General features: G+C 40.1%; 1 protein-coding gene across 10 annotated transcripts in view; it reads right to left on the bottom strand.

The window, feature by feature from the left end:
- Positions 1–18400, bottom strand: part of AKNAD1 (AKNA domain containing 1) — a 57540-nt gene that overhangs the window by 10626 nt on the left and 28514 nt on the right. For all 10 annotated transcript variants that reach the window (XM_070268596.1, XM_070268590.1, XM_070268592.1 and 7 more), the window contains 3 exons: positions 14829–14962; positions 6287–6443; positions 1147–1232 (listed from right to left, as the gene is read on the bottom strand). In XM_070268596.1, the coding sequence (XP_070124697.1) occupies positions 1147–1232; positions 6287–6443; positions 14829–14962 (377 nt within the window). The remainder of the gene's footprint in view (positions 1–1146; positions 1233–6286; positions 6444–14828; positions 14963–18400) is intronic.

Here is an 18400-nt window from a genome sequence, read left to right as displayed (position 1 = left end):
CCCAAAATCTAGATTTTAATACAATTAATAAAAATAGTTGGCCTGGGATGACTCTGGGTGAGCATACTTAGTGCCCCTGTGTTTAAAGGAGAGTCAAAGCTAATGATTGACGTCATGCTGGGTTAAGGTAATGGTCCACTCCAGATGGCACATGGTAATTTTTAGCACAAACACCATGCTGTTCCCTTTTTTCAGGGGCGGAAAATCAATGGAACATTTATGACAAGTGCCCGTTCCTGTGGTGGAATGCTTTCCACCAGGAAGCTTCAGTCTTTCAGACTTTGTCATCTGCTTCTACTAGAACCCATTAAGTACATGTAATTGTGGTTGCTAAACAGCTCCTCCCTCCTTGACTGTTGACCTTCGAAAGGTAAATTAGCCAAGCTCTGGCCCGAGTCCACAGCGCCGCCTGCGCTTGGAGGTGGCGCCTCTCATTAACTCACCGAAGCTTCAAATAAGTGACCCTGAATCCACATGAGCTAACAGTTGATCCAAAGAGCGTTTCAAAACCATTAAGGATTTCGCCTGAGGATTTTACATCTGCAGGTTTTTACACAATTTACAGCTTGTTACTTCTGGAAGATTTTTTGCTGGGGACAGGGGAGAAGTAAGCCCTGAGATGCGAGATTAGGCTTATTTCTGGTGGGACCGGGTGGGGGGGAGGGGCAGAGATGGGATCCAACAGGGTAGATATTTACTCATCGTGAGGAGAGTGCAGTGACTATGGGAGCTGGTGCACAATGGTGTTTGTCTAAAAATCTCCTGTCTGGGCAATGTTCAAACAGAGCCTACAGGACAAACCACCCTCCCTGTACTGTAGCTCGGTCCTTACCCAAGGGGTTACTGAAGTCACCTGGGGAGATTTGAAAGACATATTCCTACCAGGGCGCCACCTCTGGCGAGGCTGATACAGCAGGTGGGGCTGAGGCCCGTGCTTTGTTTAAAAATCTCCCTGGTGACTTTGATGTTCTCCCCAGTTGAGAACCACCGCCAGAGGGATTTGTCATTCAGAAGGGAGGGCGGGCTATGCATCCAGCTCTGAGATCTGGAATTCTATAACTCAGCCAGTGGCTTCTGGCACCCCTTCAGTTAGTTGACGCCCACTCTCCCACCCATCCTGGGAATTTAGCAGCAAGAAGCCCTCACCATTCAAGGACCCGGAGGCAGAAGGCACAGCTTGGACTGGTTCTCTCTGCACGTTCCTGCCCTCCTGAGGCGGTGCCGGGGTCCTCCTGCGCCACAAAGCACACACAGATGTGGATGTGCCCGAGGAAGTGACTCATCGCTTGGCGGCCCATGCACAGCCCGGCAAGCAGCTCAGACTCGGCCGAGCGCACCATTTCAGGACTCTGTTCTGGTTCTGATTTCTCGCTCCGTGGGGTCTGTGCTGTCATGGCTGGGGCTCAGAGCAAGAAAGCGTCAACACTGGCTTGCCTGCCTTCTTTCTCCAAACATTTAAAAATCTCATTTACAGATGAGGGAATACTTTCCCCCTTTTTTCCTTTCCTTTTGTTTCAAATTACCCCAAGCTGTACCAGAGGATGAATAGATTTAAGAAGATAATTTTAAAATCTATTAATCTGACCGCTGATTATTAGAGCTCTAAAAGCTTTTCCAAAGAAATGTATTCAACTATGAATTAAAACAAGCTTATGGGACTATCTGGAGGGCTAAACTCTTGTTTCTATGTCCCCTTTTAGCACAAATAAGTTACACTGCTGAACTGAAAGGGATGACACCCCCCAGCCTGTATTTTTTACTCTGGTTTTACCCTTTTATGTAAACAGAAAATAGGCGTACTTCTCTCACCATTATGAGCAGGGCCGCATAAGCACCATGGTCCAAAGAGTTTTCTCCACATTTTGAATTACTTCCTCGGGAAACGTCTGGGTCAAAGGTTGCGAACATGTTTGTGTGATGATGCATATTGCCAAAATGCTTTCCACAAAAGTGGTACAAGTTACACAGCCCCCAACAATGTGGGCAGCTTGGTTTGACCACACCTTCCTCTGCACAGGAATTGTCACTTAAAAATGTTTTTGTTAACTTAAAAAGGCGGTGTGGCACCTTGTGTTAATTACCATTTCTTCTCTTATTAAAGGGGAGAAACATTTTCCCATATGCTTCTTTATTGATTGTGTTTCCTATTTGTGACTTCTAGTTCATAAACTTTGTCCATTATTTTTTTTGGAGGGTTTCAGGGTTTACTTTTTAATAAAAACAGCCATTTGTTGATTGCTTGTGTGCCAGGTGCTTCTCATGTAGCCTCCTTTGTTCCTTCCCACCTTCCTGGCACGTTGTCCCCATTTTAATGATGAATAATCTGAGGCTTAGAGAACTGAAGCAACTTGGCAAAGCCACAAGGGAGTCAGGGGCAGAGCTGGGATCCGAAACTCTGCCTGCCTGTAAGTAAGCCGGCCTTCTTAACCACCGTTCCGCTGCTCCTTCGTGCACTTGTCAGAGCAGTTGGTACCATAAAAATCTCAACACTGAACACAGTATTTGCTCTTAATACTTTCCAAGTTGTCTGCCTTTATTTTTTTAAAAAGATTGTGGTTTCAATTTTGCAAACACTGGTTACCATGTTGTTGCTGTCAAAGAGGTGGTGGCAAGAAACATATCGAAATGGGTTACATTTCACAAATAGTAAAAAAAATACAGATTAAAACAGTGAGATACCAGTTTTCACTTATCATTTTAGCAACAGTTGGAAAGAAAAAGAAAACATATGCCCTGGGGGATGGGGGAGGCCAGGTTGGAAATACCTCCATGACCATGCACACAGCTGCAGGCCTGTGAACGGGCACCGCCTTGCTAATGGCCAGTTTATCAGAATTTTCACTGCTCACTTTTGAAACATTAACTGCACTCCTAGGTTTTTATTCTAAGGAAATAATCAACTAAGACTAAAACTTTGCATGTAAAATGATGTGCTGAAGCAGTGTTTATAATATCAAAGAACTGGGAAAAACTAAATGTCCATCCATAAGGGATTGGTTAAATGAATCAGGGTACACCCATACACTGAAATAAATGCAGTCGTTACAAATGAAGCTGTAGGTTTATCCGGAGTGACTGTTGAGATGCCCACAATATAACGTTAAATAAAAAGGACATCACAAAACAATACATATAGTATGATCCCATTTTTGCAAAAATGGGTATGTGTATGCAGAGAAAAAAAGACTGGACAGTATACACCAAAATATTAGCAATGATTTTTCTCTCAGTGAAATGTTCTTTATACTTTTCTCTATTTTCTGAATTTTTTTTGCAATAAGCATATATTATAATTTTAAAAATAAAGGTTTTTTTCCCCCTATCTTCCCCCTGTGTTCTCGTCTATGTCTCCCAGGCCTACAGGGCTGCCTCTGCACTTTGCATTTAAGGCAGGTTTAATGAGCAGACTGTAGGGAGCTGCCCTCTGCCTGAGCTGTGACCTGGGATCCCCTGCCATCTGCCCTGGGCCAATCTCCCCTTTCTAAGCTTCCAACTCTCCTTCTGCAGAAAGTCTTCGCAAAGTGTAAAGCTCTGAACCAACAGAATTATTATTGTTTACTGCTCCTTATAATTTTGTCATTATCATTTTAGACCCAGGAGTTTTTAATCCCGGTATTTCCAATTCATTCAGAATGAAATAATCTCAAAGCGTGGTCCCCAGAGCAGCCCGCGTCTCAGTAAGATGTGCAGATGGTTCCCCGGCCCACTCCGGTTGGAGAAGCCTAGTCTAGAACAGGCACCTTGGGCAAGTCCCTCCTGAGTGCTGAGAGTGGGGAATGTCAGCGATACTGGCTGCTGCCGCCAGCACTAACATCCAGGGTGCCAATTAGTCTAAGAGCTAGTGATCTCAATCATGCCCGTTTCAGAGTCACATCCAGCAATGCTGGTTACGGTTCAAGAGCCAATGGAATGAACTGAACGGAGCCAGACCTCGTCTGCTGGACGTAACCTTGGAATCAGAAGACGACCTCCTGGCCATTTGATCTGGTTGGTCTGGTTAAAAAAAGTTTGAATTTTAGAATCAGTTCTTAAGTTACTGGGAGCCCCACTTTTGGGGATTATTTGGCTTTTTAAAAATCTGGTGAAGAGTCGTCAGGAATTTAATTTCAGCATTCCTGGGATGGTGGGAAGGAACAACCTGAGGAAGAGAGTAGTGGGGACCCCAAAGGACGGCCGGAGTGCTCCTCCGGAATCTGGGGAGCCGCACAGAGGGACTTGCTGTTGGGGCTGCGATCCCACGGGAGGTGACTCAAAATCAGTGGAGCGTCCCTACACACCCCTAAGGCACCAGCAATCCTGCTGGAGTCCCTTTTCCCCAGACTCTTCACCACCTGCCTCCTTCTCATCCCCCAGTACGTACCCAGTTCAAATCCCACCTCTGGAAAACCCTCGCAACCACCTTTCTCTAGTGGCCCTACCCTCCCACAGTGAGTTACTCTTGGTCATATCCCATCACTGAATAGTCATGGACAGCTAACACACAGGTAACGTGCTTTCTATGAGCCGGGCCCTGTTTTAAGTACTTTACCTATATCAACTCCTTTCAACATCATAACAGTTTCTAACAAGCTCCCAGGTGATGCCATGCTGCCACTCTGTTGACCACACTTTGCAATTATTTCATTATGAGTGAATTGGAAATATTGAGATTAAAAACTCCTGGGTCTAGAACGAGAATGACAAAATTAAAATAAGCAAATAATTCTGTTGGTTCAGAATTTTACAGTTTGTAAAGACTTTTTGCAGAAGAGGAGTTGGAATTTAGGCAGGTAATATTATCCTCATTTTACAGAGGAGGAAACTAAGGCACAGAGGTTACATAACTTTCCCAAGGTCACAAAGCCAATAAGTGTCAGAGCCAGTATTTGGACACAGGTGGTCTGACTTCAGAGTCATAAGGAATGTAGTCTTAGTTCTTGCATAGCGCTGTTAACATTCTGTAATTTTCTTTGTTCATTGTCTGTGTCCCTGGCAGAAATGCCAGCATCTTGAGGGTGGTGATCTGTCTGCATCACTTATTTTGAATCCGCAATACCTAGACAAGTGCCTAGCATTTAGCAATAAATATTTGCTGAATGAATGAATAACACTAGCAGTAGACTCTCTTTTCAGGGCTACTTATCACAAAATTATAGAGTTCTCATTATTTCACAATAGTTGCTGCAAACTTGGGACCAATTAAAGAACAAACCCAGACCTGAGGGAGCTGCTGGGCAGAAGGCCGGGCTGACTCACTAGGCTCCCCACACCACCGTGAAGAGTGTTCAGGTTCTCGAGGGGTGACATGCTGCCAACCTCGGAGACTGCTTGTGAAGCGTTGAAATCATTTGTTAAATCAACAGTGGCTCAGAGTTTACTCTGCTGAGCGTTCCCTCTATACGAGGCCTTCCGTCAGATATTTGGGATACAAAGATGGGTGTGAAGGCATGAGGACAGATGAGACACAGTGCTGAGGGGAAACAGAGGCCAGAGCAAAGAATTCTGCCTGGGGTGGGGGCTGCATGTCAAGTTCATAGAAATGGCCTAACTCTGAAGCTGGGCCTTGAATGAATGCGATTTTGCTGGGCCAGTGAGTGTTTTGAGGAGGCAAACACACTTCTTTGGAAGGCTGACAGTTATGTAATCTTTACCATCTTGTCTTTAACTCTGACAAAAAAAAAATTCAAGTTTTGAATATCAGCGGTAGGCTGAGTCTTCAAATACTGTCTGAAACAAAAGAGTCAATTTAAGGCAATTATCCAGATGATTAAATTTCTCAGAATTTTAATTTAGTCTGAAATGTTCTGATAGTTGAGGCCACAGAAAAAAGTGTAGAAAGACAAGGTGATTGATTTGAATTCCTAATCTGGCATGTGTAGACAATTGGAAAGAGTTAACTTGAGAGAAAGAAGATGCAGAAGTGGGCTCATGGGAAATAGTTCTTTCTCTGAGCGTGTTACTTTTATTTAGAAGAGGGAGTACAAAACTATTAAGAAGATTGATTTCTTCCGGCACCATCCGCAAAAACGTCACCATTCATCCAGAAGAAATCGCTCTTCAGCGGTCCATCAGTTTAAACTGCGTTGTTAGTCCTAAACTAATGAGCTATTTCAAAAACCAACAGTTGAAATAGCTTCTAATTTTTAAAAACTGGTTCCATTTTAAATAATATGATTCATAGGACTCTGGAAGTTAAATTTTCATGAAATATTAAAATAGGCTTCAGGGATTCCATGAATTAGGATTCTATAAAGGCATAAAACCCATTTTTCCTGGCGTGAAATCAGGCTGTAGCTTGCTGTATTACCTCATTTAAAGATGGAGAGGATGTGGATGCCAACTCATCCAGGATGATTGGAGAGCTCACAGGAAGAGAGAGAGCTGAAGTGCATTTGCCTTTATCAATTTTCTCTTTAACATCTTCAAGTAGCATCTCCAACTTGAAGATTTCACCTTCCACTTTTCTAAGAAAACATAAAGAGACAGGCATCTGATAGGGCACGCAGTAAACAGTCTAATTAGTAACAACAGTTCTTGAATGTAGCATTGATCCATATTATTAATGTGGTCTGTCTTCAAACAGGAAGGATAATGGACACTTGCCCTGACAGGCATCCTGTTTATAGTTTCACTCCAAAGCCCTGGGCTCTAATCCTCATTTTGTTATTCATTAGCTGTGTGTCCTTGGGTAAATCAGTAAATCTTTCTGTGCCTCCAATGTCTCAACTATAATATAGGAAAACAATATTTTGCTTATCTGGATCTGATTATTTTGAGGTCCTTTATAGTTCTAAGAGCTATGATTCTATGCAAATAATTTTTTATATCAATTGAAAAAGAGGAATGCCATGAAGTATCTGAATAATTTAATTAATGAGCTTGATCTATTTTTGTTAGTGCCTTCAAGTCAATTTAGACTCCTAGAGACCCTGTGGATAGCAGAGTGAAACCCTGACTGGTCTTTCTGAGCCATCCTCTCACCTTCTGTTCCTATATTAGACAATGCTCCAATACTATTCATAGGGTTTGCATGGCCACCTTTTTCAGAAGTGAGTGGCCAGGTCCTTCTTCCTAGTCTGTCTTAGTCTGGAAACTCTGCTGAAACCTGTCCACCATGGGTGACCCTGCTAGTATTTGAATACAAGTGGTGTAGCTTTCAGTATCACAGCAACACGCAGCTGCCACAGTATGACAACCCACGGATGGGGCATGTGGTTCCCTAACAAGGAAATGAACCTGGGCTGCAGTGGTGAGAGCAGTGAATCTTAACCACTAGGCCACCAGGACTGGCTAGCTTGATGTATAGGTATATGTACATATATGTACATGTGTATATAAATACATATTTTACACAAAAAAGATAATCCATTTTCTTTGAATGCATTATGATTACAAAAATTTACATGTATTAACTGGTAAAAGAAAAATTTCAACAAATTCCAAAACATTAAAAATTATACTACTGCATTCCCACTAAGATCAAGAACAAGGCAAGGATCGAGGCAAGGATGTCCCTTCTCACCACTCCTTTTCAACATTGCACTGGAAGTCCTAGCTAATGCAATATGACAAGAAAAGGAAATTAAATGTATACAGATTGGAAAGAAATAAAACTATCTTTGTTCATTGATGATGTGATCATCTGTAGAAAATCCAAAAGAATCAACTGAAAAAAAAAACCTCCTGGAACTAATAAGTAATTATAGCGAGGTTGTAGGATACACAGTTAATATACAAAAGTCAGTTGCTTTCCTACATACCAGCAATGAACAAGTGGAATTTGAAATTTAAAACACAATACCACTTACATTAGGATCCAAAAAAATGAAATATTTAGGTATAAATCTAATTAAATATATACAAGATCTATATGAGGAAAACTACAAAACTCTGATGAATGAAATCAAAAAACTAAATAAATGGAGAGAGATCCCATGCATGGATAGGAAAACTCAATATTATCAAGATGTCAGTTCTTCTCAAATTGATCTATAGAGTCAATGCAATCCCAGTCAAAATCCCAGCAAGTTCTTTTGTGGATATTGACAAACTGATTCTAAAGTGTATATAGAGACACAAAAGATCCAGAATAGCCAACTCAATATTGAAAGGAAAGACAAAGTTGGAGGGCTGAGACTGCCCAATTTTAAGTCTTACCATAAAGCTACAGTAATCAGTGCAGAGTGGTATTGGTGAAAGACCAGACAAATAGATCAATGGAACAGAACAGAGAGCCCAGAAATAGACTCACATAAATACAGTCAACTGATCTTTGACAAAGGAGAAAAGGCAACACAATGAAGCAAAGATAATCTTTTCAACAAATGGTGCTGGAACAACTGGACATCCACATGCAAAAAAATGAATCTATACACAGAATCTATACACTCTTCACAAAAATTAACTCAAAATCGATCATACACCTAATGTGAAATGCAAAACTATAAAACTCCTAGAAGAGAACATAGGAAAATACCTAGATGACCTTGGGAATGGCAGTGATTTTTCAGATAGAACACCAAAAGCACCATTCATGAAATAAATAACTGGTAAGCTAGATTTCACTAAAATTAAAAACTTCTTTGCAAAAGATAATGTCAAGAGAATGAGAAGACAAGCCACAGACTGGGAGGAAATATGGGCAAAAGACACATCTGATAAAGGACTATTGTCCAAAATATACAAAGAACCTTAAAACTCAAAAATAAGAAAACAAATAACTCAATTAAAAAATGTGCTGCTAAAGACCTTAACAAACTCCTCACCAAAGAAGATATACAGATGGCAAGTAAGCATATGGAAAGATGCTTCCCATCGGTTGTCATCAGGGAAATGCAAATTAAAACAATAATGAGATACCACTATACACTAGTAGAATGGCCAAAATTCAGAACACTAACACCACCAAATACTGGTGAGGAAGCAGAGCAATAGGAATTCTCATGCATTGCTGGTGGGAATGCACAATGGTACACCACTTTGGAAGACAGTTTGGCAGTTTCTTTTAAAACTAAACATACTCTTACCATATGGTCCAGCAATCATGCACCTTGGTATTTACCCAAAGGAGGTGAAAACTTAGGTCCATACAAAAACCTGCATATGGGGTCTGGCCCAGTAGCATAGTGGTTAACTTCACGTGCTCAGCTTCAGTGGCCCAGGACTCACTGGTTTGGATCCCAGATGTGGACCTAGCACCACTTATCAAGCCATGCTGTGGCAGGCATCCCACATACAAAATAGAGGAAGATAGGCACAGATGTTAGCTCAGGGCCAATCTTCCTCAGCAAAAAGAGGAGGATTTGCATCAAATGTTAGCTCAGGGCCAATCATCCTCAAAAAATAAAATTTAAAAAAAATTTAAGAAAAACCCTGCATATGGATGTTTATAGCAGCTATATTCATTATCACCAAAACTTGGAAGCAACCAAGATGTCCTTCAGTAGATGAAAGGATAAATAAACTATAGCATATCCAGATAATGGAATGTTATTCAGCACTAAAAAGAAATGAACTATCAAGTCATGAAAAGACATGGAGGGAACTTAAATGCGTATTGTTAAGTGAAAGAAGCCAATATGAACAGGCTACATACATATTGTATGATTCCAACTATGTGACATTCTGGAAAAGGCAAAACTATGGCAACAATAAAAAGATCAGTGGTTGCTAGGGGTTGGTGCATAGGAAGGGATGAATAAGTAGAATACAGAGCATTTTTAGGGCAGAGAAAATTCTCTGTATGATACTATAAAGATGGATACATATTATACATTTGTCCAAACCCATAGAATTTACAGCAGGAAGAGTGAAACTTAATGTAAACTATGCAGTTTGGGTGACATGTCAATGTAGGTTCATCAGCTGTAACAAATGAAGCCTCTGGCGAGGGATGTGATAGTGGGGGAGGCTATGCATGTGCTGGGGCAGGGAGCATATGGGAAATCTCTGTATCTTCCTCTTAATTTTGCTGTGAACCTAAATTGCTCTTAAAACAGTCTTTGAAAAGTTATACCACTCACATTCTCTGATCATTAGAAATCAATAACAAAAAGATAGCAAAAAAAACTATCTAATTGGAATTTTTAACATTCATCTGAATAACTTTAGGGTTAAATAGAAAATAAAAACGGAGATTAGGGATAATTTACAAATGGATAGTAAATAAGAGAATGACATACGAAAACCAACATGATACAGCTACAGCAGTACTCTGAGGAAAATTCACAGTGTTAAAATGCATTATTAAGTGAAAATTCAAAAATCAATAAACTAAGTACCCAAAACAAGAAGGCATAAAAATAACAACAAAATAAACCTAAGAAAGGAAAAGATGCACAAAAGGAGAAATAAATTAAATTTAAAAGAATTTGATCAATAAAATAAAACATTCTGTTCAAAATATTTATAAAATAAACCACTGGAAAGTCTGACTGAGAAGCATAAATAACACTCAGAATGAGAAAGGAATTGTGCCATTTGTGACAACATGGATGGACCTTGAGAGAATTATGCTACGCAAAATAAGTCAGACAGAGAAAGACAAATGTTACATGCTTTCACTCATATGTGGAAGATAAACAAACACATAGATACAGAGAACAGATTAGTGATTACCACAGGGGAGGGGGGTTGGGGGAGTGTGAAAGGGGCAAAGGGACACATATGTACAGTGGCAGATGGAAACTAGACATTCGGTGTGAACACAATGCAGTCCATACAGAAACCAAAATATAATGATGTACACCTGAAATTTATACTATGTTATAAACCAAGGTGATCTCAATAAAATAACTGAAAAAAAAAAAAGAGTGAGAAAGGAAAAATACCAGAAGAAAAATTTAAAATCAAATGGAATTGAACAACTTCATATCAACATAGTTTAAAATCTAGTGAAATGAATAAGTTACTAGGGAAATATAAATTATTAAGATCTACTCAAAAAGAGGTAGGAAATCTGAAAGGATTAATAACCAGAGAAAAATAGAAAAGATTATAAAAAATCTACCCCCCAAAAGGCAAGTGGGATTATGGGTGAGTACTACAAAGAGTTTAAGTAACTCTTCTGGGACATGAAAAAAAAAGGAAATTTCCCAACTCATTCTATAGTTAAAATTAGGATATTTATTAATGTACTTCACAACATTAATAGATTAAAGGAGATTAATAAACTAATAAAAATTAATAAAAATAGATTTCTGGGCCAGCCTGGTGGGGCAGCAGTGAAGTTTGCACATTCTGCTTCTCAGAGGCCCGGGGTTCACTGGTTGGGATCCCGGGTGCAGACATGGTACCACTTGGCAAAAGCCATGCTGCAGTAGGCGTCCCACATATAGAGTAGAGGAAGATGGACATGGATGTTAGCTCAGGGCCAGTCTTCCTCAGCAAAAAGAGGAGAATTGGCAGTAGTTAGTACAGGGCTAATCTTCCTAAAAAAAAAAAAAAAAGATCTCTAAATCTCATTTAAACATTTTCTTAAATTAAAAAAAAAACAGGCCGGCCCTGTGGCCCAGTGGTTCAGTTCGCACGCTCCACTTCAGCAGCCCAGGGTTTCACTGGTTTGGATCCTGGGTGCAAACATGGCACCGCTCATCAGGCCATGCTGAGGTGGCATCCCACATAGCACAACCAGAAAGACCTACAATTAGAATATACAACTATGTACTGGGGAGCTTTGCGGAGAAGAAGGAGAAGAAAAAAGAAAGATTGGCAATGGCTGTTAGCTCAGGTGCCAATCTTTAAAAAGGAAACTAAAAAAAACAAAAACCCTAGTCCTAGTAAACTAGGAATAGAAGGAAACTTTCTTGATAAAGCTTACTTGAACCTACAGCAATCATCATACTTGGAAGAATTCCCAGTACCACTAGGGACATGACAAAAATTCTTGCTTTCATTAGTATTATTCAATATTGTTCTGGAAAACCTAGTAAATAAAATGAAGCAATACAAAGAAATGTGATATGTAAGAACTGGAGGGAAGAAAAGATATAAAGAATAAATATTTAGGCAGAAAATGGGAGTGGGGAGAATGCACCATTATTTTCAGATGCTATGATTGTGGTACCTAAAAATTAAGATAATAAAGTGAAAATCAGCAAAACACTAAGAACAGAATTGCATAAGGTAGCCAGTACAAGTTAAATACACAATTTTGTTTATTTCCTGTTAATTGATCAGGGAAAAATCTATTAACCATACTCTGAAAAACTATAAAATAGCTAGGAGTAAATCTAACCAAAAAATGTGTGAAATCTACATGAAGAAAACACGCTCCTTGATGAGAATACTCATTACAAAGATTTTAACTCTTCCTGAACTAATCTGTAAATTCGACACAATCCTAAACAAAACTCGAATGGAATTTTATTAAGGAAACTTGGTGAACTCATTATAAAGTTTATTAGTAAGAAAAGTGTGTAAGAATAGCTAAAGAAAGTTTAAAAAAGAAGAAACGTTTCAAAATATACATTAAATTATAGTAATTTAAAACTGTGTGGTTAATGACATGATGGAAATATAGATCAATGGGATGGAATAGAACCAGTCCATCCACATGTGGAGGTTTTGTATATGATAAAAGTGGCTTTTTCAACCAATGGGGAAAGCCTGCCCTAGTCAATAAGTGGTGGGACAAAGACCTAAGCATGAAAAACCATACTGATAATCAAATAAAACACAGGGAAATATGTTCTAATCTAGCAGGCAGAAGAGAATTAAGCAGGGGACAAGGAGAGCCTGAAAATGGAAAGGAAGTGAAACGATGGAGCAAGGTAGAGTGAAGAGATGGGCTCAAGGACCACGCTTGGAAAGTGAGTAAAGGAAGAAAGAGGAGGTGAAGACATGCAGAGTTGGGGATGGAGAAAGGACATTTCTGAGGGAATTTGTGATCTTTTTTGTAGAGCAGAAGACGAGATTATACGCTGATAATATCAGAAAGGGGGATTGATGGAGGTAGAGCCTCATTTCTTTTTTTTTTTTTAAAGATTTTATTTTTTCCTTTTTCTCCCCAAAGCCCCCCGGTACATAGCTGTATATTCTTCGTTGTGGGTCCTTCTAGTTGTGGTATGTGAGATGCTACCTCAGCGTGGTCTGATGAGCAGTGCCATGTCCGCGCCCAGGATTCGAACCAACGAAACACTGGGCTGCCTGCAGCGGAGCGCGCGAACTTAACCACTCGGCCACGGGGCCAGCCCCTAGAGCCTCATTTCTTGACTCCTTGGCTTCTGGTGTTCGTGTGTGAAAGAATCAGATGACTAACAGACTACATTCTGACAAACAAGGTGCTTTAAATCCAAACGTATTTTTGCATATTACCTTTTAAAAGCAATAAAAGGTTTTAGTAAGAGCACAGTAGCTGACTTAAACAAGTGATTAGCCGATGAATTTGCAAGGTTCTTCTCCCCCTACAGAAAGCCATCCACAATGGCCTTTGGACTCAACACTTAGAAGGTTCTCAACAAGCCAAGCCCTCAAGGGCTGTATGGGGTTCTGCTCAGTGCCATGTTACGCCCAGCAAGAACAAGAGGACCAATCTCAAGCTCAGCAGTCTTTGCTTCTCTGAGGTGGCTTTAACTGAGTTTGGGGAGAGGCCAGGTTCTTCCCTTGCCCAAGTGTTGAAAGCTTCTCCTGTACTGGGATATAATTGCAGTTGAAACTCTTCTGATTTGTGCTGGGGCCAGGCACAGTGTGGGTGTAACCAGGGTGTAAATAAGGCATTGCATAACTTTGGTCTTCATGTGCACAGAGGCCTGTCTTTAAAACGATTGCCAAAACAAGTGGGATCCCTTAGAAAATAAATATCCTTACTCTATTAATTTTTAAACAAACAGTGAAAGCATGTGGAGATCTTTTTTTCCCAGAAAAAAAAATAAGCCCTTGTGGGAAGAAAATCAATATTAAAACCCCATCCTTGCTGTCTAATTACTCAGTGTTGAAATAACAGTAGACAGAGAGTTCATTCATTTTGAAAAAGTAAAATTGTACTTTGGGAAAAATACCTCAGGATGCTAGTGCCAAAATATAAACCATTAAAATATTTTGGCATCAAGCATGATTTTGTGTTAAAATGCTCTGAATAGAAAGAGTTGAACTTACAAATATTAAATCTACTAAATGGATGCTTTTAATTCATACCAGGAAATTATATGGAAACAATCCTAGCCTTGAGTCCTGGAATGCATGTTAAGATTATTTGGATTGGAGAGAGAGGAGCGTGGTGCCATAAAAATGGCTAGTTGGAAACTTCAATACGAAGGTGCACCCATTAGGTTTCTAATGTGAATTAACTCAGGAATCATTTGAGAGCCACTGGTCTAGCATCAGCAAAAACTCTGCCACCAATGAACAAGTGTCACCCTATGCAACAGGTACTATGGACTTCTTGTTATGTGTAAGGTCCTGTGTTGGGCACTGACCCAGACGGAGTGCCCCAAATGAACATTTTTCTTCTGGAGGAGAGATATTGTGCCACCATATTGCATTTTGTTGAATGTCATTATAATTGGTTCTGAGACCCAAAGGAGCACAAGAAAATGCTAGAAAGACTCACACACTAACCCTAGAGGGCCTTCTTTCCAAGTTCCTTCTGTCCTCTCCTTCTCCCCACTCCTGACTTTATTTCTTTTGCTTTCTCTTCTCTCTCTTTTTTCCCCTTTTTCCTTCCCATTAACAGACAATTCCAAAGGGGCAGTGGGTAAGAAAGGATCATTGTTAGATTGGCTAACGTTGGGGTGAGGGATCCACAAATCCCGATAAAACGAAAATGTTAAAGCTAAGCCAGCAGCCATATCAGAATCCCACCTAAAGGAAGTCACCTCTGATCCCTCCACCTCACACAATTTCAGCCTGACCTTTCTGGATCAAAGTCACCAACAGCTGGGGGTTCGTGCTTGTGGACTTGCTGCTTCAAACTCAGATGCTTCTCCTTCTTGGCCAGAAATTCCTGCTCCAGCAGTTCAAGACGTCCCTGCAGCTTCTCCAGGACCTGTAGCAGTGAAGTCACTGGAATCATTCACGTGTAAGCCTGTGTGTGTAGTTGTTTCTCCCAAAAACACAATGAGGGTGTGACCTACAGTAGTGTCAGAATGAAGCTGCCATCCTTCTCCCGGCAATTGTTTGGTTTCGGAGTCTGCCATCTAATGTACATACAACTAAGAGCCATCTCAGCATTTACAACACCCTCATAGCACAAAGCTGAGAAGTACAGTTCCTTCTGATTTCTCTCCCAGAACCCACTCAGAGGCCTCCGAACTTCCTTAATGGGACATTAACAATCCTACATATTAGCAGAATGATTTTTAGCTTATAGAGCACTTTCCAGTTTGTTATCTTATCTAATCCACACAACAATGTTGTAAATGTTGCAAAGTAGATTTCATTATCCCAGTTTTATAGAGGAGGAAATTGGAGCTCCAAGAAGCATACCTGAAGCCACAAGGATCTTAAAAAGAATGAAGTCAGGGGTTTGAGTTTGAGTTTGAGGTTTAGGTTTGAGTCTGTGGCACCTGGAGGGTGAGATGGGAAAGGAACAGCAGGAAGTTTAGCCAGAAGCTCCAAATGTGTCCTCCAGATGTCACCACGTACATCGTCGAGCAGACGAATGTTTAAACTGTGTAAGTCGGGTCTGGTCTTGATGTACAGAGGCTTCAGCACAGCTGGCCCAGTCACTAAACATTCCCTGAGCACTGCCTATGTTTGGCCCTGGGCCAAAAGTGTGAGAGATACAAAAGTTGTATCAGCCACAGTCACTGGTCTCAGGGATTTTATTCCAGTTGGGAAAAGAGACCGTGGATTGGAGTACTTTGCCATGGCTCAGTGGAAGAAGTAAGACTTCAGTGAGGCTTGAAGTATGCTCAGGAGGGTCTGAACCAGGCAGCATCCATGGGAATGGAGAGGAAAGGATGAATTAGAAAGATACTGCCAAGGGCAGGAATATAGCATAGTGGGGTTACAGGATCGGACACACTAGAGTTCAAGTTCAGACTCTGTCACCTACTAACTGTATGATTTTAGTCAACTTGAACTCTAGGCTTCAGTTTTCTCATCTCAGATAATAAAAGTCCTTACCTTATATTGTGAAAATGAGAATGCTTAGTGCTGAGAGCATAGTACATACTTAATAGATGGTAGCTATCATCATCATTCTTATTAATTCTTATTATTATTTAAAATGAATAATCAAGTTTGGAAATATATTGGTTGTGAGGTATAAAAAGCGGCAAATGTGGTAGATGTTTTCCATTTTCCCCCCAGATCCATCCTCCATCTTTCTCTGTGTCCCAGCCTGGAGGCTGACCTTCAATGGGCTGCACCAACAGGCTCCCATTCCCCTGGCTTTGGTTGGTTTCAGACAATGGGAGGCAACAGCAAGAGAAAGGAATTGAAGAAGGATGAGGTAGGGGTCTTTATTTCCCTCATTTCCTCCTGTCTGTATCATCATAGATTGGCTGTGTCTCTCTGCCAAAAGCCACAGAGCTTGACAGCTTCTCCCACAGCTATAACTACTCTCCTTAGGCTCTAGTATCTGCTCTTCTTCTGTCCTTTCTGCCCCACTGTTCCTTCCATGAGATGTTCTCCATCCTTTATTTGTTTCCCTTATTAAGCTCTCCTCAATTACTCCAATGGAGTAAACCATCTAGTTCCTGTCAGGACACTGACTGATAACTGTAAATCTCACAGGTAATGCTCAGGTTTCTAAACTAGGAGGTGGAAGGATGTGAAACCCCTGACTAAAATGAGGAATTTGGAAAGGCTAACGAGTTTGAAGAAAGATGCCAATGTCGGATGAGATAGAATTTTCAGTAAGAGTGGGATATACACATTTACTAAAATAAACTCAAAATGGATCAAAGACCTAAAAATTAGGCCTGAAACAATATGTCTGCTAGAAGAGAATATCGGCAGCATACTCTTTGACATCAGCTTCAAAAGAATTTTTTCGGACACCATAACCCCTCACATGAGGCAAACAATAGAAAGAATAAACAAATGGGACTTCATCAGGCTAAAGAGCTTCTTCAAGGCAAGGGAAAACAGGATTGAAAGAAAAAAAAAAGCCCACTAATTGGGAAAAAATATTCACAAGTTATTTATCCGACAAAGGGTTAATCTCCATAATATACAAAGAACTCACACAACTCAACAATAAAAAATCAAATAACCCAATTACAAAATGGGCAGGGGACATGAACAGACATTTCTCCAAAGAAGATACACGGATGGCCAATAGACACATGAAAAGACGCTCATCATCACTAATCATCAGGGAAATGCAAATCAAAACTACACTAAGATATCACCTTACACCTGTTAGAATGGCAAAAATATCCAAAACCAAGAGTGACAAATGTTGGAGAGGCTGTGGAGAAAAGGGAACCCTCATACACTGTTGGTGGGAACGCAAACTGGTGCAGCCACTATGGAAAACAGTATGGAGATTCCTCAAAAAGTTAAGAATAGAAATACCTTATGACCCAGCCATCCCACTACTGGGTATATATCCTAAGAACCTGAAATCAGCAATTTCAGAAGCTCTATGCACCCCTATCTTCATTGCAGCATTATTCACAATAGCCAAGTCATGGAACCAACCTAAGTGCCCAGCAACTGATGATTGGATAAAGAAGTTGTGGTATATATATACAATGGAATACTACTCAACCATAAAAAAGGACAAAGTCGTCCCATTCACAACAACATGGATAGACCTTGAGAGTATTATGTTGAGTGAAATAAGCCAGACAGAGAAAGACGAACTCGGTATGACTCCACTTATAGGTGGTAGTTAACGTATGGACAAAGAGAACTGATCGGTGGTTGCCAGGGGAAAGGGGGGTGGGGGGAGGGCACTAGGGGTGAAGTGGTGTAACTACAACATGACTAATAATAATGTACAACTGTAATTTCACAAGGATGTTAACTTTTATAACCTTAATAAAAAAATAAATTTATAAATAAATAAATAAATAAATAAACATTGTTCACATATGCTTATCTACAAAATGTGAAACTAAGCTAAATCAAACAAATGGTTAGTGCAAAATAACTTAGCCTTATCAGAATTGGATAAATCTATTTGTACTAACTTTGAAAGATCTCCAAGGCAAATTGATGGGTGAAAGAAGCAAGATGTAGAGTAAGACATATATGTTGTATGTGTTATTATGGAAACATATATATAACACATATATGGAAATATAAGTGCATAGAAAATGTAATGGAGAAGTACTCCCAAACTATTAACCATGTTTCTGCGGTTATCTCAGAGGAAGAGATTAGAAATAGGGAGTTGGGGATAAAAGAGGGACTTTCTGGTTTACCCTGTATTTTTATTTATTTATTTTTTTTGCATTACATTAAATCTTTTACAAAAAAAAAAAAAAAAGAGTGGGATATCCAAGTGAAGATACAAACATTTGGAGCT

This window comes from Equus caballus, chromosome 5, assembly GCF_041296265.1.
Source record: "Equus caballus isolate H_3958 breed thoroughbred chromosome 5, TB-T2T, whole genome shotgun sequence".
NCBI lineage: Eukaryota > Metazoa > Chordata > Mammalia > Perissodactyla > Equidae > Equus > Equus caballus.
The sequence above is the reverse complement of the archived record's forward strand: the minus strand, read 5'-3'. Positions and strand labels throughout refer to the sequence as shown.